Here is a 25,460-nt window from a genome sequence, read left to right on the forward strand (position 1 = left end):
CATTTTCGCCGGATAATACTACTCAAATGATAACACTTATTAGTAAAGTCACATCAAACACGAAAAGGCGACCAAACAAAAAAAACGGGCTGGCAATTGTGTCCTAAGCGGTACGCCGCGCACACTCATTGGACGATGAGATTTAAAAAACGGTAAATAGGAGAGGAACGGGATGAAAACAGGAAAGTACGAACGGGAGGAGCACCAAGACACATCACACGAAAAGAGTACAAGCATTTTAAATGAGAGTCCAGTGCTGTTGTTGACAAGAATACCAAAACAGCTTTGTGGGCGTCACGGAAACTTAATGAACGGCATTCCAGAAAAAAAGAATGTCAATAAGAGCTGTTTGAGGAATATTAAGTTGCTGGAAGTTGCAACTTAACACACACCGAAAACTGCGAATTGTTGGGCATTCCATATCAACAAATACTAAAGCGTTTTGCTGTCGAAACCACAGCTGGACATGTAAGGCTCGGCGCACGTCGTTATCACTGAACACCGTGCTATATTGGGCAGCTTCAGCTATAGGCGCCTCCAAGAGCTCTGAGCACGCAGGCAACAATTTTAATACAAAGTTTTAGCGCCGGAGACCGCAAGCCACTTGCGTACGCACGCTCTTGCATTCCCTTTAGAAGAGCGATGAATTGGGCTAGTTGGTGGTCGTTCATGGTTTCCTTGTTGTGCTGCAGATGACGAGACGAGGATGGTAGGTCGATACAGGGACACAGGACAGGTTGTGCACAAACTTTCAACTGGTTTATTCACATCTTGCTAAGTGTCAAATATAGGTTAACAATCAGATGGGATAGGGTGAAGGAAGAGAAAGTGCGAATAAGGTAGGCAAAAAGTAAATATAGATAATGCAAGCATATGACGTGTGCCATCTTGAGCTCAGACAAATTTTTCGCAGATCAGCGTACGCCACTTTCTAGAAATTTTATTTCTGCTTGCGTTAAATGTAACGAGGTTGTGCTGATGCATTCCTCTTTTGCAGTTAAGATGAACAGGGCTTCTTTTATCTCCCTAGTGTCTTTATCACCACCACGTGCTAGCAGCGTGGTGTCGCGGGACTTCGGCGTGCAGGAACATCGTTTGCAATGCGCCGCGAGGTGACCTGCTCCTTGTAACTGCTGGCAAGCGTATCTGTGTTCCAAGAGGCGTTCATTGATGCAGCGTCCTGTCTGTCCTATATATTTCTTGCCGCAAGTTAAGCCACCGAGAACCCTTCGTGCAATGTGCCGTTAAGGCTGTATACAGTATTCCCTTAACTTGCGGCAAGAAATATATAGGACAGACAGGACGCTGCATCAATGAACGCCTCTTGAAACACAGATACGCTTGCCAGCAGTTACAAGGAGCAGGTCACCTCGCGGCGCATTGCAAACCATGTTCCTGCACGCCGAAGTTCCTCGACACCACGCTGCTAGCACGTGGTGGTGATAAAGACACTAGGGAGATAAAAGAAGCCCTGTTCATCTTAACTGCAAAAGAGGAATGCATCAGCACAACCTCGTTACATTTAACGCAAGCAGAAATAAAATTTCTAGAAAGTGGCGTACGCTGATCTGCGAAAAATTTGTCTGAGCTCAAGATGGCACACGTCATATGCTTGCATTATCTATATTTACTTTTTGCCTACTTTATTCGCACTTTCCCTTCCTTCACCCTATCCCATCTGATTGTTAACCTATATTTGACACTTCGCAAGATGTGAATAAACCAGTTGTAAGTTTGTGCACAACCTGTCCTGTGTCCCTGTATCGACCTACCGTCCTCGTCTCGTCATCTGCAGCACAACAAGAAAACCATGAATGCATTCCCTTCTACTCTCAGCCGCACCCACGAAGAAAAACTTGGAGAACGCTTGAGCTTTACTTTCAAGAGTAGAACACGATAGCATAATCGGACCGTGTTTGTATCGCCTTGCCAATCGCTAGCCTGACTTCGCTTCTCGGTGGAGACCTAAACCAAAGAAAGCGAAAGTGCGGACGCCGTCCGGCTCCAATATCCATGCATGCGGCGCAACGAAACACGGCCACACGGCGGGCGATGCTGTTTAATAGCGCGCCCGTGGGCCCTTTGCGCCATATCGCGGGTGATAGTCAAGCCGCTGAAGAACCTCGGAGATGTGCGTACCACCAACGCTAAATGGTGTATATAAAACCTCGCCTTAGAACGCAGAAGATGTATGCGTGGTGGCCGAGCGGCTAAACGCCTCGCGCCGTTCGAATCCCCGGTCCCTCTCAAACCGAAGATCTTTTTATTATTTCTTTAATTGCACGGACAACGATGATTTTTCGTTCACAATCAAAGACGCCGCGGCAGCCGACCCCGAGACAGACACCGCAATTTCCTGAAAAGAGCTCTTTAACGCGGTCGCGTTAATACAAAGGAACGCATGGACTTACGTATACGCAAGCCACTTTGGGGCCCAGGCACTAAAACTCTCCAATAGAGAGTTTTAGTGCCGGTGCCCCAAAGGTGTTCGAATATGCAAGCCCTTGGGTTCCTTTGTGCTCTTTTTGGGTGCGGCTGTCAAACAGTAGAAGGTGGGAAAATTTACAATAGGACGCAAGGACGCGCGGACACAACGGCTAGAGGCCGCCGGCACTAAAACCCCCTAATAGAGAGTTTTAGTGCATTTTATTGTATTTCCGTTGTGTGTCGCTGGCTAACAGAAGAAAGCGGGGAGATATACTGCAGAAGAACGTGTTGTTGGGCGAGTTGGTGCTTGCTGAATGACATAATGCAGCGCAAAAACACACACACCACAAAGTAAGGAACACAAACCGACGGGACAGGAGCAACTCACAACTTTAATGAAGACTACAAGATTGTGGCACATATATATACATCCCAATGCGCAAACGCAACGTCACAAACCATAGGGGGCGTATCATATTAAAGAATTGAAAAAATTGTGTTCCGCATTGTACAGGAAGACTGACGTCTGACTGACGCAACCATCATTCTTCTCTTTGATGTAGAAAGCCTCGAGAAGTTCACGCGCCGTTTTATCATGGCTTCTGCCCAGAATCCTTACATCATTAAATCTTGGCACACAATAGCAGGTCTTACAATGCGCCGAAAGGTGCGCAGTGAAATCCTTCTTTAGATTGTTTGCGTGTTCCCTCATGCGGTCATTAACACATCTGCCCGTTTGTCCCACATAGGACTTCCCACAAGTTAGTGGTATTTAATATACCACCCCCGTCGCACACCGAGAAACACCCCCTGTCTCTCGTCACCCCTGTCGTCCTGCGCTCGCATTGCAACAACCTTTAAATCGCGCGCTCTGCGCTCTTCGCGCCACCTCGCTAGTGATAACAAGAACACGCTGAAGCCACCGAGCTCTGAGTACCGCCAATGGTAAATGGTGTATATCAATAGCTCGCCGTTATTAGGCTGAAGAACGTGCGCTCTGTGGCAGAGTGATTTCGCGCTGCGGAGCGAGGGGTCGAAGGTTCCACTCCCGGCAACAGAACTTTTGTAGCGTTAGCTACACTGGCCTAGCCGAGCCAGTTTAGCGTGGCTCCTCAAGAGCCATGCTGTGCATGTGCCAGGATCAGTGATGTCACACAGCTGGCGCATCGGAGCCGGCACATCCCGCGCACTCCGCCGCTGCCGCGCGAGACTCGCTGCCGCCGATCTGCGCTTTCCAGAAGAGTGACGTCGTAGCCGAGGTAGACGCACTGGCGCCGGCGCGCGCAGCTATTCGCCTTCGCTGTGCAGTCGGCGTCTGACACTGCGCTGGAGCCGCTTGATAGCGCCTCTGACTGGCGTTTGCCAGTGTGGTTTAGCCACGTAGATGGAGAGCGCAAATTCTGCTCAACGGCGCAGAAGGGCGGAGTAGATTAACTCATCGGATCCCGAAGTAGTTGGCTGGCAAAATAAATATGCATGTGACACATAATATGTATACCATGTGTGTGTCATTGGAGCAGCAGTAAGCATGATAATCAAGCTAATCCTAGAAAATCAGGAAAGCTAAGAACAATCAGCTGAACCTTTGCTAACGCTACGTTATCCTGGCATAGCCGAGCTAGGCCACTGCAACATTCTTTCTTCTTGTTTTTTTCTTCGCCATCCGTTAGTCGATATTTTACAACGTCATATCCGTGACGGAAATACGTCAGTGGGGCCGTGGTGGACCCCGGCATAAAATACTTTCGTGTTAAAAGCACCAGAAAACGGGACAGCTCATGTGACTACCGCAGATGTAATAATAATTGTTGGGCTTTAACGTCCCAAAACGACGATATTAATATGAGAGACGCCGTAGTGAAGGGCACCGGAAATTTCGACCACCTGGGTTTCTTTAACGTGCACCTAAATCTAAGTGCACGATTCTTACTTAAATTATGACAGCGCTACATTTGACGAGGACAAGACAGAGAAGCACATGACAGGACAGGCGCTGACTCCAAGTACTTTTATTGAAATAACACGCATTGCATTTTATAGCAAAAGAAGGCAACGAAAGAAGGAGATATGTCAGCGTCGTTCTAGGGCCTACCCGCCCATTGCAGCACTTGCAGAAACTGTGAGCCACGGCTTGAGTAAAACAAAATCCTAACCCATATATGCCCAAACTCAGAAAAATGGCAAAATAAATATCTTTTTCACAAAAAAGTGTAGCTACTTCTACCCTCAAAAGAAAGCACAAGTATCTTATTTATTTCCAGGTAAACGCAACACTGCTTTTCAAGCCGTCCTATACATAGAGGACACTGGGAATTACGGGTGCTATGTGTGGGTGTGGTAAGCCTTGAAACATTTCACGTGCACACCAACAATGCACTTCTTCCTCTACATGACGTATTTCATACAAAGCACGCGTTTGCCCGGAGAAAGCGGTCGGCACGTGGCAGCATGAAAAGCAAGCAATGTCTAGGCTTGCACACGTTGAGAATGAGGCCTGCTTGATGTGCTGTAGGTGGCGCTAGTCATCAGCTAAAGAAATAGCGTTGTTAGAGTGCATCAAAGAAGCGTCCTATGTGTAGGACACTGGGCATATATGGGCTAAGCAGAAGTATAGATAGACCAGCTCTCGAACTATTGGGAGCATTTTTATCACAAGAAATTGCGTTACTATTCATCACTAGGACATATGAGAAAAGGGACATCAATGTATTTATGCACAAACATGACATTTGCGTACAGGTACGCGCGACACAGGAATCGAACTCGCGACCACACGCGCCGAAAGCAAACGCCATAACCATTAGACTACAGCGTCACCACTTGCTTGCGTACATTTTTCGTGGGCGAATACATGTACCAATGTATGAACAAAGCGGCTGGTAACCCGTCGGTGGAACTCCGAACTCCTGTTCTGCTACCATCAGCGTGTGTTTGCGATAGCGTAGTGTCAATACATAATTTATGGGGCGTCATGCAGGCCGAAGTAAACACCTTCGGCTCTGAATTATTCGGTTCGTCCTGTCGTGCCGCTGGAGGAATAATAAAAGTGTACGCTCTCCAGTGCTTCTGCAGATATCGACAATGCTTCGCTCGCCCGAAATTCGTGAGTACCAGCGTGACAAAGGTATCTTCAGAAAGCCGGACGTATGTGTATTCCATGAGCGTATGCTGTGGAGCAATTTTCGTTATTTCTGTTGCCGCGAGCTCGCGCTTCCAGAGGCCGCAGCCTGTTCCGAGCTGTTCGAAGATCGCCTGCGTTCGCATATGAAAGTTAGACACGCAGATGCCAGAGTTACAATTGTAACGCGCCTACATTAAGTGCATGTAATGCGCGCGTACTGTCGCGAGCTGCACGCAGGGGCAGCAGCGCCTTCTCAGCAGCTGAACGCTCATCTATTTCCGCACTTAACGCTTATTCGCAATGTACGCTTTAGCGCCGCATGCATTGATTCTCTATAACGCATATTCAGTATTTAGTTGATTTCATATTCGGATACTACCTACATTTCTCTATAATTAACCTTTATTGTTAAGCGTCACGCCATCGCGTTAAAGCGAATGCCTAGCGTGTGTCCAAAGTTCAAGGACAACCTCCCCAATTTACCAGTGACAGGTCTCCCTAAAAATAAAAAAGTTAATGTACTTGTACTTCTCTCTTGTGAACGTCTATGTGTACATCGCCCTCCCCTTGCACAGATGATGCAGTACGCATTAAAAAAATGCATTACCGTCTTCCTCAGTGAAACATCTGTTCAGAAAAAAAAATGGTTCTTTCGAATTACTAGCGTAGTATTTTCACAGCAGCAGATAGGTTGGCTTGTTTGCAATTCAGAATTTCACACTCATAACGCAGAAACACGAGGACTGTAGCAAATATGCAAAAAACTGGAAAAAGCCTATCATACGTGCACTCCCTCGTCCACCTGCACATTACGTTAAGCTGTATTTATACAACAGGTCCCTTCAATAATACGATGAAAGATCCACGTCAGAACACCGTTATCGCCTTCTGCCTAACTTTTTGTTGCCTATCTCTCTTCTGCAATGAGTCACAATGTGTGAATCATCTGTTCAGCTTGTTTCGTAATGAAACACAAGCGGTTACATTGAGCAGGCGGTGTTTGTTTACATGCACGTAAACATGCATGTAATTTGTAACATGCATGTAAATTGTAATGCACAAGCATGTAATTTGTTTTACATGCACAAGTTCATGCACAATATATATATATATATATATATATTGTCGCGCATAGAACCTAAGCCCAATACTGAACACGTGGAACAACATATACAATGCAGTCTGAGCACTATATACAGGGTGTTTCAAGAAATGTGTCCAACCTTCTAAAAAAAATCATGAAAATGCGATGTTTGATTGCTGCCTTCGGAATTGGATTTCTGTAGTGGCAGAGATTTTAAGATGGTTAAAGAAATTATTTGGGACTGCAATTAAAAAAGTTAGATTAATTAACTTTTTATTTAGTAGAATATTAGGTGGTTGCGTCAAATGGGAGAATTGGCGTTCTTCATGCGAGAAACCCAACCCAACTTCGACATTTCGAAATAGTGGCATCTAGTAATAATTAGGAAGTAATGAAGTTCAACCAAATTCAATGGCGAAACCTAAAGAGAAACATGGGAGAACGCAACTGCCATATTTTTTTGAGACGTCCAAAATGGGTGAATGATTTTTTCTGTAGCACTAGGCATCTTAAGATGGTTAGACACATGACTTGAGACAGTAATAAGAAAGTTAAATTAATTAACGTTTTAATTAGTGGGGTTAGGTGGCTGTGTCAAATTGGGGAATTGAAGTTCTTCGTGCCAGAAACCCATGCCAACATTGAGATTTCGAAAAAGCGGCTTCTAGTAATAATTACGAGGTAATGAAATTCAAGCGAATTCGATGGCTTTCGCTGTTGAAAGCCGTTGTATTTCGTTGAATTTCATTACGCCACAATTACTAGAGGACGCTTTTTCGAAATCTCAAAGCTCGGATGGGTTCCTCGCATGAAGAACTTCAATTCTCCCATTTGACGCAATCACCTAACTCCACTAATTAAAAAGTTAATTAATGTAACTATCTTAATTACTGTCCTAAGTGATGTCCTTAACTACCTTAGGATTCCTGCCGCTACAGAAAAAGCAATTCTGAAAGCCCCGAGCAAATATTGCATTTTTCTGATTTTTGAGAAGGTTGGACATATTTCTTGAAACGCCCTGTATAATTCGCAGCAGAAAAGCAACATGAAAGTAGTGTGTAAAATCTCATCATAATGCACACTGACATGTGCACTTCACCGTCCCAGTATGGACGTACAATCCAAAGAAATGGGGTACCCAAGGAACTTGGTGTCAGCCTATACATGAAGGCAACTAAATTAGTACAATAGGGCTAGTATCACTTTTGAGAAACAGGCAACCATGTAGTCAGGCAGGCTGTACAGTTTTTTTGAACCATTAGTTTGCCCTATGGCATTAAAACATGTCACACTTGGTTGTGCAGTCTAGTTTCCTGCAGAAAAGTCTAAAATAGACCTGTGGTGTTGACTGTGGGTCCACTTACCAAGACTCATAAAGACATTCAGCAGTGCCCACAAAATGACACGGTTGCCTTCATGTATTGCTGTATATATTGCCTCACAGATATCTGAAAACCAACGTAAATTTATGGAATTGTGCTTGGGAACTTGTCGACATAATCACATGACTGCAATGTCTATTATGCATAATAAGTACAGCAATGTTTACAATGTTTCCATGACAACTAGTGCCATCTGCACCTCAAAAGTTCATCTTTATTTCCTCACGTTATGGCTGATGCATAAGTACCATATTGAAAATTAATCCATGTACTATGGCTGCAAATGCTTTGAATGTAAAATTAATCCATGTACTATGGCTTCACATGTTTTGAATATAAAAATTTCGTATAAATAGTGGCTGGTGGCATTGCAAATTGCAACCTAGGACTTGATTTGCCATGAGGTTGAGTAAAATTTACCACACATGTCTAGAGGCTGTAAAGCAGTCAGGAATTAAGTTCATTGTTAAAGGAAGTGTTACGTTGCGGGATTTCTGTGGCATTCCTGGGGAAGAACCACACCGCTCGGCTGCTCGGTACGAATTGCTTTATTTGTGCAAAACGGCGCCTGTTGACGAAGGCGTGGTTTATGCGCTGCGTCCTTCTTGAAGGGAAAAAGTAACCCAATATCCCTTTCGCACTGGCAGCGCGGCTGAGTGACCGGAAGCCGGTGCTTCTGAGTCCCGGAGCGGCAGCACGCCGATTTGCCGGGAGCGGCAGTGCCGTCGCCTGTAAAACATCACATCTCTCCCCTCTTAGATGGAGTCACCATAGAGGTCTGGGGGCTGGCGATGTCGTTGCGGGCGCGATGCCGTTGTCGTGTCCGACTGGGTCGCTGGTTGTTGCGGCCCAGGATCTTCTATTAGGCTGAGCCCTGATGGCACAGGGGAGTCTGCCGGTGGATCCAGCATGTACGGAGCTGGCAGTTGTTGCGAGTCTCTCTCCGTGCTCGCTTGACATACGGTCTTCTGCCTGACTTTTGTCAACAGCGGCTTTTATGAGGTTTAGGTGCCTTCGAACGTTCCCGTTTCACATTTAATCATCAAAGACCTGTGCCCGGGCCTCTCCGTCACCGTTCCCTCCGTCCATGCAGGACTGCCTATGAAATACCGGATGACTACGGATTACTCCACAGAAACTTCCCTCGGGGAGTTGTACCCTCTGGTGTTCGAGGGTGTTTCCTCAGACGGCTGGGGATGGAGTTGTGTGAGTGCGGTGACTATGTCGCGCCCGAACATTAGAGCGGCTGGTGCTTTGCCCGTTGCCGTTGATACGGTGCTGTGCTGCTTAAGTAGGAACCACGCCAGCCTGCATGCAAATGTTCCTGTTTGGTTCCTGGCTAACACCTGTTTTGTTTCGAACACCATCCTCTCTGCCTGGCGGTTAGTGGCGGGAAGGTAGGGGGCGCTTGTGACATGTGTTACCGCGTTCTTTTTTAAAAACTCGTCAAATTCCAAGGAAACAAAAGACAGTCCATTGTCCGTCACCAGCTTTTTGGGGCGCCCAAACGTTGCGAAAAGGTTTCGCATTTCCTCGATCAATGTGGATGGTGCGCATGCAGCGCTCTTCCAGCTACGCATCGACCACCACATCCTCCCAGAGCCAGCAAAGTCCGTATGAATGGTGTGCCAAGGTGTCGTTGCGCGCTCCCACTGAGGCATAGATGCCTTGCCTGGTGCCTTTTGGTGCTAGCGACACGTTACGCAGTTTCTTGCCACTTCTTCAATGTCGCTGTCAACACCTGGCCACCAAAAGTAACATCTAACGCAAGCTTTCACGGCGACAATTCCTATGCGGTTCTCTTGGACAAAACCCAACACAGCCTTTCTCGATACTGCAGGAATAACGACTCTGCAGCCCCTAATAAGGCAGCCCTCCTGAATGGAGAGTTCCGCCCCGCGCTTCCTGTATGCTGCAAACTCTTTATTGTCAAGTTTGCGCAGTTCGCCGCTTCCGACAGCTGCTTTCACGCGAGACAACATTGGGTTTTGTCGGGTCATTTCAGCAAGCAGGCTTGGTGCTAGTTCAATACTTAGCGTGGAAACCAACATGAACACGTCCCCTGGTGAATAAGGCTCATCGACCTGTGCTGGCAGCGGAAGTCTGCTGAGAGCGTCTGCGTTTTGGTGCCTTTGGCCTGGTCTGTACGCCAAATTGTAATCATAGGTGCTAGCTCGAGACACCAGTGAGTCATTCTGAGCGATAGTACTGACGGCACTTGTTTCTTTTCGCCCATGATATCAATAAGTGGCTGTTGATCTGTCATGGCATGACATGGGAAGAACTTTATTATTGTCCAGAGAAACTACGGCCCGAGGGCAAAGCCCCAGGCTAAGTCGGTGGCTCCCCCCACGTAGGCATCGGTAGGCCAAAGGCTTTCCCGATGGCGTGAGTTCTCCGGACGGCCAGGAGTTGATCTTCGAGGACTTCACTGGTTATACGCCGACTCCAGGCCTCGCTGTTGAGATCCGTGGCCCTTTGGTTGGGGCACAGCCAGAACATATGATCAAATAGACACGGAATCTGTCTACAACCTTTACATTCGGCAGAAATATCCCCGTCAATTTCGTTAAGCGGTTACGTGCTGGCCAGCGATGTAGTTGTGAAAATGGCTGACACCGTAAACTATCGCCAATACTTCTTTGTCAAGCTGGGAATAGTTCTTTTCCGCGATTCCCAATGTTCGCAAAGCGAATGCTATGGGTGCATCTCGACGAAGAGCGTCTTCCTGAGCCAGCACTGGCCGATACCGTGCGGTGACGCGTCTACGGACTTTGTCTCCTCGTAATGAGCAAGCACTGTGGAAGTGTGGACCATGTGTTTGAGTTCCTCGAAGGCGGTTTCGTGCTCCGCTTCCCACTTCCACGGCGAATTGTTCTTAACAACTTGTACAGCTTCGTTGCGTCATTCGCTCAGTTTTTTAAGAAGCGGTCGTGAAATGATGTCAGCCCAAGAGAAGCTCGGAGCGACGTTTTGTCAGTTGGTTTTGGTGCCCGAAGTATGGCCTCAATCTTGTTCTCGGTGGCCCGCACCCCGTTGGCGTCTATTCGGTGTCCCAGAAATACAACTGACGTGATGCCAGAGTGGTACTTGTCTTTCTTGAGGCGTAGGCCTCTCTCGCTTAGCCTTGATATAACCTGGTAAAGACGATGTGTGTGCTCACAAACATCTTTCCCGCTGATAATGCTATAACCCCGGTATTCCGGCTAGCGTTACCTCCAACATATGCTGGAAGATGGCAGGTACGGCGGATACTCCGTACGGGAGCCGATTCACTTTGAACAGTCCCTTGGTCGTGTTCACTATGAGGAGCGCTGCTGTTTCGTCGTCGACATTTAGCTGCTGGTAGGCTTGGTGCAAATGCAACATCGAGAAGAGGGTTCCGCCGCACAAATTTGCGAACCCCTCTGCTGTGGTTAGAAGAAGGTAGGAAGCCTTCTTCGCCGCTGCGTTAACAGTGCTCCTGTAGTCACCACACGCACGCAATGTTCCACCACTTTTCCGAACGAGCACCAGCGGTGTCGCGCAGTTGGAATGCTGTATCGATGAGAGGATGCCGTGATGTCGCAGGCGATCAAGTTCATCTTCCATAGGCTGCTGCAGGTCAACAGGCAACAGACGAGCCTTACAAAATTTGAGGCTTGCGTCTTCTTCCAATTCTAGGTAAATCAAGGGGCCTGTGTAGCTGCTAATGTCCTCTCTGAACACATCTGGGTGTCGTGAGATGACTTCCTTGATATCATCGGTTGGATGTTCCATCTGGTTGATTCCGTGGACCTGGATATTGAGAAGCGCGAACCAGTCTCGCCTCAAGAGGTTGCATCCAGCTCCTTTCATCGCCAGAAACGGTAGTACGCAATCGTTTGACTAAAATTTCACCCCAACATGTGCGGCTCCCAGAACACGCAGTTCTACTCCTGACCAAGTGCGCAAGTCGAGTGACTCCCTTGAAAGTTGGGGGGCGTTCCGTGGCCACGCTTTGTGGTAGATCTCCTCGCTTATCAGGGAGCGTGCGGCACTCGTGTCAAGTTCAAGTTTCAGGGATTTTCGCTCTACTTCGTCTACCAGGATCTTGGGGAAGTATGTGCGCCCATTTACTGCATGCAGCTCGTAACAGGAATCGCTGCTTCCAGTTTCATCATACATAGGTAGTGGGTTGACATTGTGCGTTTGTTGCTTGGTGTTCGCACGCGCTTCCTTTTCTTGCTTCTTGCGTGCAATGCAGGCATCTCCAATATGGCCCGCTCTCGAGCAAAAACGGCACTCTTCTGTTTTGAATGTGCACCTCGAAGGTTCATGCTAGCCGTTACATCATTAGCAACGGCTCTTACTTGTTTGTAGATGCCTTGTTGATCTCCGCGGAGTTTGTTGCCACATTGATTCCCCGCTACTGCCTTGCAGTGTGGTACGGAACGGCGTTCCAAGGAACGTTCCAGGAACTAGTTTTTTTTTAGGAACGGAGGAACGTCACCGTCCATTGAGGATCGGTAGAACTGTAACGGTAGCTCGTTACGTTTACGTAGGAACGGCGTTCCTTCTGCAAACGTTCCTCGGAATTGAACAGGCGCACGCACGCAGCCCATCACGCTGAACAGGTCGGATGGACGACCGTGACAGTCGAAAGAATCTACAGCTCGCCTTTTACTTGAATAAGGCGCCTGCCGGGTGCGCATGGAATCTGTCTTCTGACACCCGATTGCGTGGATAGCGGGAAGAGGACCGAAACGCAGTGGACGCGGGTGCCGCAGTGGCGCCTGTCCGGTGCCTTCGATGTTTGCGTTTGAGCAGGCATCCCTTCAACATGCGAGTTATCTCCGTGGCTATCGGTCTATAATATCGTTGCGAGGTTTGTAAGAGAGCTTTATTCGTAAGGAACTGGGCGGCCAGTGTCAGCCAGTACTGCACGTCCTTCTTCTCTTCTCTCCTACTCCGTTGTTGTCGCTGCTACTCCTTCGCTATGGATTAGACCCACTAACATTGCTCCTCTTGCAGACGAAGCCCTCCGGGCGAGAAGTCAGTTGGAGGGTCGCTGAGTAAAGGGCTTCAGGCGTACTATATGCGTGACTTCGGTCTTGGATGACCGTCTTCCACTGGCAGTTAGGCGTGCAATCCTATAAGTCAACTCACTAAGGCGCCCTATCACAAGAAACGGTCCAACATAGTCAGCGAGGAGTTTTTGACACAGTCCACGTTGCCGCACCGGAGTCCATAACCACACTAAGTCACCAAGATTGTAGGTGACCTGATGCTGTCGACTATCATACCGGAATTTATAGTGTTCTTGTGAAGCTAAAGTACGCAATCGGGCGAGGCGCCGAGCCTCCTCCGCCCGGTAGAGGGTTTCCGCGATACAAGCGTCGTTGTGACTGCAGAAAGCAAAGATAGTGTCCAAAGTGTACTTCGGTGGACGAGCGTAGAGGAAAAACGGGCTGTATCCAGTGGTCTCATGCTGCGAGGTATTATATGCGTACGTGACGAACGACAGCACTTCGTCCCAGTTCTTGTGGTCCGAGCTAACGTACATGGACATCATGTTCACAAGAGTTCTATTCGTGTGCTCAGTGAAGCTGTTGGTCAGAGGGTGATAGGGCGTTGAATGCTGCAGGTTTGAGGCACACAGACGTAGAAGTTCTTCAACAATATCAGCTGTGAACTGACGGCCACGATCACAGATGATCACGCGAGGAGGGCCGTGACGAAGTATTATCGAACGCAGTACAAAATGTGACACTGCGTGCAGAGGGTAGCGCCGCCGTCTCGCAGAATCGAGTCAGGCAGTCGGCGCATACCATGATCCAACGGTTGCTTTTAGATGAACATGGGAACGGTCCTATCAGGTCGATGCCTACTTGTTCAAAAGGTGAGCTGGGTGGCGCCACGGGTTTTAGGTAACCGGCTGGGACAGTAGTAGGTCTCTTGTAACTTTGGCACGCGGCACAGCTGGCTACGTATGCCTCCGTTGTCTTGCGCATTTGATGCCAGTAAAATCTTTCTTTGGCACGATGGAGTGTCCGCATGGATCCTAGGTGACCTCAAGTTGGGTCATCGTGCACGACGCGCAAAAAAGAAGGGCGGAGGGCTTCTGGCACCACGAGAAGAAACTATGCACCTGTCGCGGAGAAATTCTTCTTATACTGCAACCCATCTCCAACACAAAAATGGCACGCTGATGACTCTTTAGCGGCAGAGAAAAGTGGCTCTAAACGTGAATCTTCCCGCTGTTCTTTAGCGAAGGTTGCGAGATCCGGGAAATTCCAATGTACGGTGGCAATTAAATGGTAAAAACTGTCAGCGTGACATTCTGTTGCAGGAAGAGGCATCCTGGAAAGGCAATCGGCATCAGCATGCCGTCGCCCGCTCTTGTAGGAGACAGTGAAACTGTACTCCTGCAAACACAGGGCCCATCGTGCAAGGCGTCCCGGCGGATCACGAAGATTGACGATCCAGCATAGAGAGTGGTGGTCGGTGATGATCGTAAATCCTCGCCCGTGAAGGTACGTACGACCGAAACCGCTGCACAGCAAAAATAACAGCGAGGCACTCCTGTTCAGTAACCGTGTAGTTACGCTCAGGTTTGCTTAACGACCGACTTGCGTAGGCGATGACATGTTCTTCTTGTCTAAGCGCTGAACAAGAAGAGCACCAAGACCTACACCACTCGAATCTGTGTGAAGCTCCGTTGGCGCTGAGGGATTGATTGAAGTGTTGAGTATGGGCTGCGACGTCAGCAGAAACTTCAGTTGTCGAAAGGAAGCAGAATGCTCGGGCGTCCACTCGAATGGGGCATTCTTGTGGAGGAGGCTTGTCAAGGGATAAGCGACGTCAGCAAAGCGAGGAATGAATCGCCTAAAGTAGGAGCATAACCCCAAGAAGCTGCGAAGTTCTTTCACAGACTGAGGTGGCTCAAGTGCTTCAACAGCCTCCGTTTTTGCAAGGTCGGGCCTGACGCCGTCCTTATCCACGAGATGTCCCAACACCAAAGCTTGGCGTTCACCGAAATGGCACTTTTTGGAGTTAAGCACAAGTCCTCAGTATGCAGCTGAGGACAGTGGCGAGACGCGCGTTGCGCTCGTCAAAGGTACGACCAAAGATGATAACATCGTCGAGATAGCATATGCATATCCCCCATTTTAAACCTCGCAGAATGGTGTCCATGAAGCGTTCGAAGGTGGCGGGCGCGTTACACAAGCCGAATGGCATAACGTTGAATTCAAAAAGTCCGTCGGGTGTCACGAACGTTGTTTTTTCTTTGTCTTCGTTATGCATCGGGATTTGCCAATAACAGGATCTCAGGTCGACAGAAGAAAAGTAAGATGCCGAATGAAGACAGTCCAATGCATCGTCTATATGCGGAAGCGGGTAGACATCTTTCTTAGTAATGCTGTTCAGCCGCCGATAAGCTACACAAAACCGCCAACTGCCAGCTTTCTTTTTGACGAGAACAACCGGTGCAACCCAAGGGCTCGCGGACTCCTGAATTACTCACTTCTGCAGCATTTCTTCAACTCGCACGCCCATTATCTTACGTTCATTGGGTGCCATGCGATATGGGTGCCATGAGATACGGCTTCTGTCGTATAGGGTGCGCTGACCCTGTATTTACACGATGGCGGACTCGAGACATCAGAATTGGGGACGTCTTGCCGCTGTGCGAGAAGTCGAACACTTGCGCATGCTTGGATAAAACCCCCAGCAACGTGTGGCGCTCGCTCGTGCTGAGTGACTTGGCCACCATCTGAAGTAGCTTCGAGTCCGAAGGGCAGGAATGAAGGGACTCGTCTGCAGCAGCTTTGAGTACAGCCAGGAAAGTCGGTGTTTCTTCTTTGAATAGCGCGAGCTTCATGCCAAAAGGTAGAAGTATGGGCTGGGCCGTGTAAATCATCGTCCATAATCCGGAACGTCCTTCAAGTACCGATACTATGCAATGCGGCACCAAAACATTCTTCTTTACACAGGTCGAGTGAAGGGGTTCTGTTGAGGCATCAAATGTTGCAGTAGCGGTGCCAGAGCAAATGACCGGGACGCAGACGCTACATTGTGCGGGCACGACGACATCCTCAGCTACACAAAAAGCACTCTCTTGGCGGCGTGGCGAGCTCTCCACGAGTCCAGTCATAACTTCGTCGTGTACCGACAACTCCCCACTTCGACAGTCAACAGTTGCACCACACTCCCGCAAGAAATCTATGCCTAAAATAACATCGTGCGTAGAGAGAGGAATAACGGCGAATTCAGTACGGAATATTTTGCCAGACAAGCATGCATCAGCAGTGCAAACACCAACCGGGCACAACGTGTCACCACTAACGCTAGAAAACGTCGACGTATTGTTCCAGTGAAACATAGCTTTTTGTCCAATTAAAGCTTTCAAACTAAGGCTCATTACAGAAATGGTCGCCCCAGTATCCACAAGAGTAGGCACACCATCCACACGCACATGAACTTTGTTTTTCAGCATGAAGGCTGTCGGAGGTATATCGTTTGGCAGCGCACAGTATCCGGCGAGCTTACCCCCATCGGCCGCATTGCCTAGTTTTCCGGAGATGGTGATGGGAGGCGACGCCGTGGCGACGGAGATCGCGGAGCACGTGGGGCAGGCGGAGGCGTTAAGCTGCGGTCAAAGGCTGGTGACGGGTTCCGGAAGTTACCTTGACGGAGTTGACGACTGGCAGGTGGACGTGTTGGCCATGACGTGGTGAAGTGTCGATAATTCGTCTGGTAGGATGCTGGTGAGGGCTCTTCTCGGTATAGTCGACGACGGTCGCAAAATCTGGAGATGTGACCTGGGAGACTGCAGCTGTAGCACACACGGGGAGGAGGCCGAAATGGGCGATGCTGCTGAAACTCCTCAGTTCGGTCAGCAAGCACTGGATATCCGTCCTGATCATCGTGGTCTCTGTACACCCTCGTCGCTGCATACGCAGGGTGGAACCGCGGTGTCGGATAAGTGTTGCGGCGCTGCTGCTCGCTGTTGAAACGAGGTCGGCTTGCGGGTACAGGCTGTGGCACGGCTTGACAATTGTCCACGTTTGCTGCGTTAACGGATGGTTGCCAAGACATAGGCAGTAGTCCGGGCTTATTGCCTCGGAGGTCATCACCACCGAAATGGCTGATTTAGTGCCAGCGGAGCAGTTCCTCCCGTACAATCTGCCATATCGTTGATGAAAGGTCGAATGGTGAACTAGCGTCGACGCTGGCCACGGTCGGTACATTAGCCAGGCTGCCGAATTTCGGTGCAACACGATGCATCTTCAGCGCTTCGATCGTGCGGCAGTGTTGCGTTACCTCGGAGACAGATGTCAGGTTTTGTTTGGCAATGAGATACTGATACACATCTTCGGCCATGCCTTTAAGAAGATGCCCCACCTTATCTTCTTCGGACATACTGGGGTTCACGAATCTACACAGCTTGAGAATCTCTTCTATGTACATGGTACATGTCATGCCGTGGAGCTGGGCCCTTTGGGACAGAGTCTGTTCGGCTCGCTTCTTTTTCGGGATTGAATCCCCAAAGTACTTTTTGAATTCCTCTTCAAATATGTCACACGTCGTGAGCGTTTCTTCGTGGTTGTCATACCACAGGAGCGCAGTATTCGTCAGCGAGAGAACAACATGTGACAGCTGAGCTGCTGAGTCCAAGCTGTTTAATTTGCTCACCCTTTTGTAGTGCTTCAACCACTCGTCAACGTCTTCACTGGCAGTCCCGGCAAAGCATGGTGGCTCCTTGTATAGTTGCGATGGGGCCACTGACCTCGGTGTTTGAGTTCTCGGCAGCATGTCTCCTGCTGAGGCGGGCGGAAGTCCCGCAAGGCGACGACTTCGACGGGAGTCAAAGTGTAGCGATTCCGTTGTTCGGTGCTCACGTACCCCGCACCTCCACCACTCTGTTACGAGGTTTGGAGGAAAGCTTTATTCGTAAGGAACTAGACGGCGAGTGTTAGCCAGTACTGCACGTCGTTCTTCTCTTCTCTCCTACTCCGTTGCTGTTGTCGCTGTTACTCCTTCGCTATGGATTAGACACACTAACAATATTTATTATAGTTTATTTCGGCAACCGCCGCACCGATGACGTCTGTCATGCAATAAACGATACGCGTACATCTAGCGTTACATTCCTCTTGCGCCCGCTGAACGTGCCTCGCCCCTACGACTTCGGTTGACTTTGTTCCTTCTTGTATGCAACACGGCAGTGCCCTCAAGCGCTTGATGGAGCGGCTCTTCAACATTGCGAACGAAGTGCTGACGAGGAAACAAGTTCGGCTGTCGGATACTGTCATCGTCGTCATAATCATAATCATCAGCCTGTCTACGCCCACTGCAGGGTAAACGACTCTCGCATGTTCCGCCAATCAACCCGGTCTTGTGCTTGCTGCGGCCACGTTATACCCGCAAACTTTTCAGTCTCGTCTGCCCATCTAACTTCCTGTCTCCCCTTCGCGCGCTTGCCTTCTCTTCGAATCCAGTCAGTTGCACCTAATGACCAGCGGTTATCATGTCTACGCGCTAAATGCCCTGTCCAGTTATCCTTCTTGATTTCGTCTGAGATGCCCTTAACACCCGTTTGTTTCCTGACCCATTCTGCTCTATTCTTCTGCCTTAAGGTTACACCCATCATTTTCCATTGCCCGCTGCGTCGTCCTCAATTTCAGTTGAACCCTCTTTGTAAGCCTCCATGTTTCTGCTCCGTAGACTGGTAAGATGCAGCTGTTATATACCCTGGCCTTTAGGGATAGCGGTAAACTACCATTCATGATTTGAGAATGCTTGCCAAATGTGCTGCACCCCATTCTTATACTTCTAGTTAATTCTCATGGTTCGGCTCCGTGGTTACTACCTCTCCTAAGTAGACGTATTCCTTTACAACTTCCAGTGCCTCGCTACCTATCGCAAAACGCTGTTCTCTTCCGAGACTGTTGTGCATTACTTTAGTTTTCTGAATATTAATTTCAGATCTACCGCTCTGCTTTCTTTGTCCAAATTAGTAATGATGAGTTGCAATTTGTCCCCTGAGTTACTCATACAAACATCCAGATGCAACTCTTGCTGAGTGTGAACAATGCACTTTACTAAGTCGCGAATATGTATCCTGGACATATTTTCCACTCACACTGCAATGCTGAAACACCCATGTATCGTTAAATGCGAAGCTTTTCTTAGCGAACCCTAGGCACTTCGAGCGTTTCTATCTATCTATCTATCTATCTATCTATCTATCTATCTATCTATCTATCTATCTATCTATCTATCTATCTATCTATCTATCTATCTATCTATCTATCTATCTATCTATCTATCTATCTATCTATCTATCTATCTATCTATCTATCAACCCGGCTACGTCTGGGAGCTCTCGTGATCTCGCCTCCTTAACTTGGTGTAGACCAAAATTGGCATAGTAGGGTAAGAGCATTTGACGAATATGACTGTCTGGTCATGACATGAATAACATAAAAATCCTGCCGCATACGTCGTCAAACCCTTTCCACCAGACTCGTGTGGCACATACCCGTTTACCATGGGTCGCGGTGTACGGGTATGCGCCACAGGTTATTGACAGTTTATATCTACCCAGGAACGGCTAAAACAGACATTGGTAAACTAAATGCGAGAGCGTTAAGAAAAACCGGCATAGGCACGTTGACCCGACGAATGCAAAGATTAAAAATTATAATCCTCTTAGGAATTGAACCCAAGGATTCTGCGTGGCAGTCAGGTATTCTACCACAGAGCCACGCCACTTCTAGAAACTGCTTGGAAAAGCACCCTGTGCAGGCGTAATGTCGGTGTAACGTCAATTGTGGCTGTGGTGCTGGCTATCTAATTTTATGTAACGAAGCAATAAACGCTACGTATGTACTCCTACGGTGCAAGCGTCATGTCAGGTTAACGTCTGTGGTTCCAGTGTCGGCTCCGCTTTCGTAGCAGTCTAATAAACATTACATTTGTATTCATATGATTCAGCAAGCTGAATTCAAGCGTCGCTCGACCCCAGATAAATACGCTAACGCAAGTTACGTATGATATTCACATCATCGCACCGTAAAATGCACTTCCTTTCGATAATACTGGCGTATGTTCTACAACGTGAGTGCTGACGTTACGTCAGACCATAAGTTACCCTTTATTTACCAGTGTTGCCGACGTGCCCGGTAAGCCCCCGACGTGCACACAACTGCTGCCCTTACAAAAACACGTCAATCCACCTCGTAACGCTTGGCTCAAAGGCAAAAAATGCAGCATTGAACTACTCGTTGACTGCTTCGCATGATACCGATTCCCACAAGGTGTGGGATCTCCCGAATTTTTCTTTTTCATGTGGTTTCCTGTGCAAGAAACTTAATGGTATTGGTACATTTGTGGAAGTTTGTACTTGAATATCGGAAGCGCAGTGTTCTGACTGCGCATTTGGAGACTAACGTGGAAAGTGCCACCTGTGTTGCACTTGTAATAGACGAGCACGAAAGTTGCAATTCGATATGTGTGTAGTACGGCCGGTGGTCTATAAAAAAATGTCTAGGAGCATTTCTTTAAATTCCTTTTATCTACATATAACTTGCTGCCGGCGATGTAAAATTCGTACAATATATGTAGCTGGATGTGAGCTTTGAATTGCTCACTTTATTTTGCCTCAGGATTATACGGCACTATATATTGATTAAAATTTCAAATGTAACGTTAGCGTAACGACACGTTCCAATATTTGAAATGTAACTGGAATGTGTTCTTTTCGCATTAATGGAACTTGTAACGGGAACTCGTTACAAGATTGGGAAGGAACGAGCTGTGGTTCCTGTTTTAGAGGAACGCGTGCCTTGACGCACTCTCCGCTGAGAGGGCTATATCCAAAGCGCATTCGAAGGTCAGATCCTTGCCGGCAGTTGTTCGTCGCGGATGCCGCCAACGGCAGCATTGTTGGTCTCCGTTGTGAAACGGGTTTCCCCACGACGGTGTCGATGTTGCACTGGCACACCAAAGTTGCCGCCCACTGTCAAACTCTTGAGGGCAGCGACATAGCTGCTGATCGATCGATGCAGCATGGCCCGCGTCTCGCATGATTTTAATTTCGCCACGCGGGGCATTCGGTGCGTTTGTATTCTGCCGTTAGTATCCTGTCGAACGAATGACGCATGGAGTAATTGTGTAAGTCAGCGCGCTGCGGAGCGAGGGGTCGCAGGTTCAAATCCCCGGTCCAGCGCTTCGGAATTTTTTTCTTCTGAATTAGTTTCATTTGTGGATTTTAACATACAGCTATACGGGACATGAGGGCCACGGCGACGGCAAAAAACCCGCCGAGAGTGGGAATATAATTGCTATCGCAATAAAATGGGCGTAGGTAGTCTGTGCAGTGCATTCCATAGGCGGCTTGCCGGCGCCCAAATACCAACATGACTCCTCTCGAATTTCCTGTTTATGTCGAAAAAAAAATAGAACTTCATCACTTTTTATTATGGATATCGTTTACTATTTAACTTGCAACATGAAACGACGTCTAATGCTACGCAATGCCTGTGCGAGTTCGTTTGCTGTCGAAAAATATGGTTCACCGAAGCTTGTAAACCAGTACTGATAGGAAACAGCCCCTTACAACAGCCACAGAATAGCAACCGCGGTGCTCATGCCCTCTAAGCAGACACTAAAAGCACCGCTGTCATTTCTCACTGCAGATGTGATAGCTCCAAGCCAAACCAAGCCCAAATTAAATCTTTCCTCGGGTGTGCAGTGTCTGCGGTCAATGTCTCACATAACGGCTCCAAGTGCGTTCCAAAGTCAACGCGCCTTCTGTGTCCCGTTTTTGTTTTCGGGCGACCGCCCCTTAACGCCGGCGTGCGTGTTATGGTCCTGGTGCCACGTTTTTGTGGATCCCTAAATGAAAGCGTCTTTGCTGTTTTTGGTCGTTCACGGTCTCTCTTTCAGAGCAATTTTTTTCCGGGCTATTATTCCCAGGGCAGTGAAACGAACGAGCCGGGAAAAAATGAAGTTGTGCAAGAGGTACAGAATAAGTAGGAAAACGGGGAAAAAGGAAGAAGGTGCACGACTCGCAGTGGGCGACGAGCAGCGTCCGCGGATTGCTGGCCGCGAGTAATAAAGAGCGAGCCGCCGCCGTCGAGAGGCAAACAATAAAGGCGCTTGGAATACGGAGGAGGGACGTCGATAGAGGAAGAGAGTACGGAAGACGCTGAGCGAGGAGACGGAATAAAGAGAAACGGACGGACGAAAGAGTATATTAATGGCGCGGGGCTAGGGGAGTGTGAGTCGACTGCGAAGCGAGGCGCGACGCGAAGCCCGGACCACCCCCTCTCCACTGAGATTCCACTGTTTTCATTCTGTTATTTGATTTTTGTCGACGCTCGTTTTTGTTTCAGGGAGTATAACCTTACTCACGAGAGAGGCGGGCCGAGACGATCGCTCTTATTAAGAACGATGTGTGATTCCCTGCTCGAGAGATCGCCCAATTTTTGAGGGCTGCGGCTGAAACAAGCGGGGATTTAGCGCGCTGGGCCCGCTCTACAGTCCGCGTGCGCGGCAAGAGCAAAAAAAAAAGGGATGGAACGGCGACGTATAGCGGCCACGAAAGGGCATAGAAAGGAAAGGAAAAGCGCTACACATGAAAGGCAGCTGAGAACGACGGAATAGAGGGAACGCGATGGCTAACGGCGTTCCTTTTATCTCTTTCCTCATTCTGCCCCTCCCCAATCGTGAGGTCCGTTCTCTTTCCCTCCTCAACGCGTATTTATCTCGCTGGGACACGCCAGATATATTTATACATGAATGAAAAAAGAAAAGACGGAGGAAGAAATGTAGAGATATTGCCTCCCGCTGCCGCCTCGTCCTTCCCCCCTTCTTCTTTTTACCCCAATCCCTTCTTCCAGAAGCGCAGTTCGCTGCGCGTGATTGCGCAGGCGGAAAGGAAAAGGCGAGTGAAGGCAAGCTTCCTGAAGATGTTCCCGATTACGCGCGTTTCTCATGCACGAAATGGTAATTTCTTGCGACGAACGAGGAATTCGTCTCTTTTCACTCTGTCTCTCTCTATTTATATATTACTCCATCAATATGCCTCCAGTTCGACACATATTTTTGTAATCCTTTTTTTCCCTTTCTTTCTGGCCGCCATGCGCCGCTTCCCGTTCCTTGTCTGTTGGGTGACTTTTCGAAAGGCGTGCCGCATATATGTGTGTCTTTTTTTCTCCTCGCACGAGCCTTCGTATGCGCACGAACCTGTGAGGAAAGGCTTGGAGTGCTTCTCTCTGGAAATAAGAGAGAATAATTATTGGTGCCCCCTTTTTCCCCTTCACTTTCATTGACTACGGAAGGAAAGCTGGGAAACGACCAACGAGTGCAGTCGGCAGCCGATACACTGAAAAGCTGGCACCACCTGCGTCCTTCAGGCGCAACAACTGCGCGGCTCTAGCTCATCTGTTGATTTAATTTGACAACGGTGGGATGGGCCCCTTTCGGAGACCTTCGTAGTGTCGGCGGCATGTATAAATGCTGTAGACGTGCCGAGCTCCTCTACCTCGGAGGAGGAGAAAGTTGTTTTCACAAGTGTGAACAACGCAACGTAGACGCATCTTTAGGATGTTTCTTTTATTGTTAATTGGGCGCACTAAAAATAAAATCACCTGTGAACGATTGCACATTTGTACTTCTTGGGCTAGATCCTGCTGAGAGGAGAATTGCACGAGAAATAAAGAGAATTCCACGAGGCCCAAGTTTTCTAAACCTAGTTTTCATGAGTGAAAGGTATATTCGGCTTGGTTTCGCAAAGGCTACGCGCACAGTGCTTCATTAAAGGGGCCCTAAACCACCAACAGACGCTCCTCCACGTGCCTTTGCGCTATCCCCAGCGGCCGTCGTGACGTCACGACGGCCGCTCCTTGTACCTGCAGCGCACTACAAGGATACTGGCGGAACATTTCTCGCCCTCCGGCGCTGCAGATGAGCCCGATGAGCTCTGTTTGGGAATGCACGCGGTATGACGGGAGAGCGGGGCACCTACTCGCGTTGCATAATGAGACCCACGTGTCATGTGTTTATGATGACGTAGTTGTCACGTAAGAAGTGTATTAAAGCTCGTGCACACCTGCGGCTAGCACCGGTCGGCGCGACCATTTGCGACCGGCGAACAAAAAGCGACCGACGTTCACACCTGCGTGCGACTTATACCCGTCGACACAGAGAATTCACGTCAGCTTGCATTGATATTGTCCCGCAAAATAAGCTTATGCCATGTTCCTGCGCATCTGATTGGTTGAGAGGTTTGCGAGTGCCATCTCAAAAATCGAGCAGCCAGCGACTGAGCCATGACCGTCGCTTTGCGACCAAAGCGGCTATTTGCGACCGTTTGCGAGGAGTCGCTTTCCGACTAAAGGCCAAACCCCATATTCGTGAAAATGCACGCAACAGCGACAAGCGATGCTATGAGCGACGAAACGGGCCGTTCGCGCGACGTGTCGCGTGGTCGATATCGCGCGATCGCTCGGTTTTACAGATTTGGAATCCGTCGCCCGTCGCCCGGAAGTGCTGTGCTCAAGCAGCCAATAGCAAAACACCGGAACAGGATGTACATCAGTGGCGTACTGCTGGTTGTCGCCACTTGCTTATCGACGCGCACCAACAACAACGTTAATCAACATGGCCAACGGAGACGAGCGCAACGTTGACGTCGTTGAACGCGAACGTGCGTTATGGGACCTCAGGGATAGTAACTACAAGTCCCGCACTGTCTGTCACGCGGCTTGGCCGCATGTAGCAGCAGTGATGGGATCGAAAAAATACTGCAAGGTATTGGTAAACATTTTATGTACCATTATGCAAAAAACATCGTATTTCACGTTGCATACCGCTGATAACGGGCCACTTTTGGTACGAGTAAACGCCTTCATGCCAGCAGCCGAAGCCGTCGCATGGATGAGGTTTGCCCATCCAAGCGACCGCTTGCGCAAGACGATCTACGTCGCGTCGCTGTCGCGTGCGTTTTCGCGCATATGGGGTTTGGCCTTAACTTGGCCGCGCGTGCAGTGTTAGTCGCAGGTGGGAACTAGCCTTTGGCATTTTCTTGCTTTGTTGGAATGAAAACTGGGCAAGTCTGGGCGCATTCACTAGTGTGGTGTGTTCAGTCGCATATTGAATGCAACGCCTCGACTCTTTTCTTTTTTTTCTTTTACGGCGCTAAATTGGTCCGGCCAGGCGTTCAGAAATAACTCAAACAGGGGCAACAGAAGAGACTCCACCACGGATCCTCTCCAGTCTGATGGTCTCAAGTCTTTGATCCAAAGGCATCGAACGAACGTTTGCACAAAAACATAGACGCCGATAAGAACGTTTTTTTTTTTTTTTTTTTTCGCCACATGTACCTTTAGAGTATATACATGTCATCAAGTTCCCTGCGCTGCCACGACTGTCGCAGGGGACAGGAAGTCCTGCGCAATGGCAATGCCCAAGGAAT

General features: G+C 48.7%; 1 protein-coding gene across 1 annotated transcript; it reads right to left on the reverse strand.

The window, feature by feature from the left end:
* Nucleotides 1-11,200: 11,200 nt before the first annotated feature.
* Nucleotides 11,201-11,851, reverse strand: LOC125757057 (uncharacterized protein K02A2.6-like). The gene has a single exon (XM_049412154.1). The coding sequence runs from the start codon at nucleotides 11,849-11,851 to the stop codon at nucleotides 11,201-11,203; it is 651 nt and encodes a 216-aa protein (XP_049268111.1).
* Between the last annotated feature and the right edge of the window lie 13,609 nt (nucleotides 11,852-25,460).

The sequence above is a fragment of the Rhipicephalus sanguineus genome, chromosome 1 (genome assembly GCF_013339695.2).
Source record: "Rhipicephalus sanguineus isolate Rsan-2018 chromosome 1, BIME_Rsan_1.4, whole genome shotgun sequence".
In the NCBI taxonomy this organism is placed as follows: Eukaryota; Metazoa; Arthropoda; class Arachnida; order Ixodida; family Ixodidae; genus Rhipicephalus; species Rhipicephalus sanguineus.

What these genes read in the sequence shown, in the direction of transcription:
- LOC125757057 (XM_049412154.1), bottom strand. Translation starts at nt 11,851, where the DNA reads ATGAAAGGAGCTGGATGCAACCTCTTGAGGCGAGACTGGTTCGCGCTT.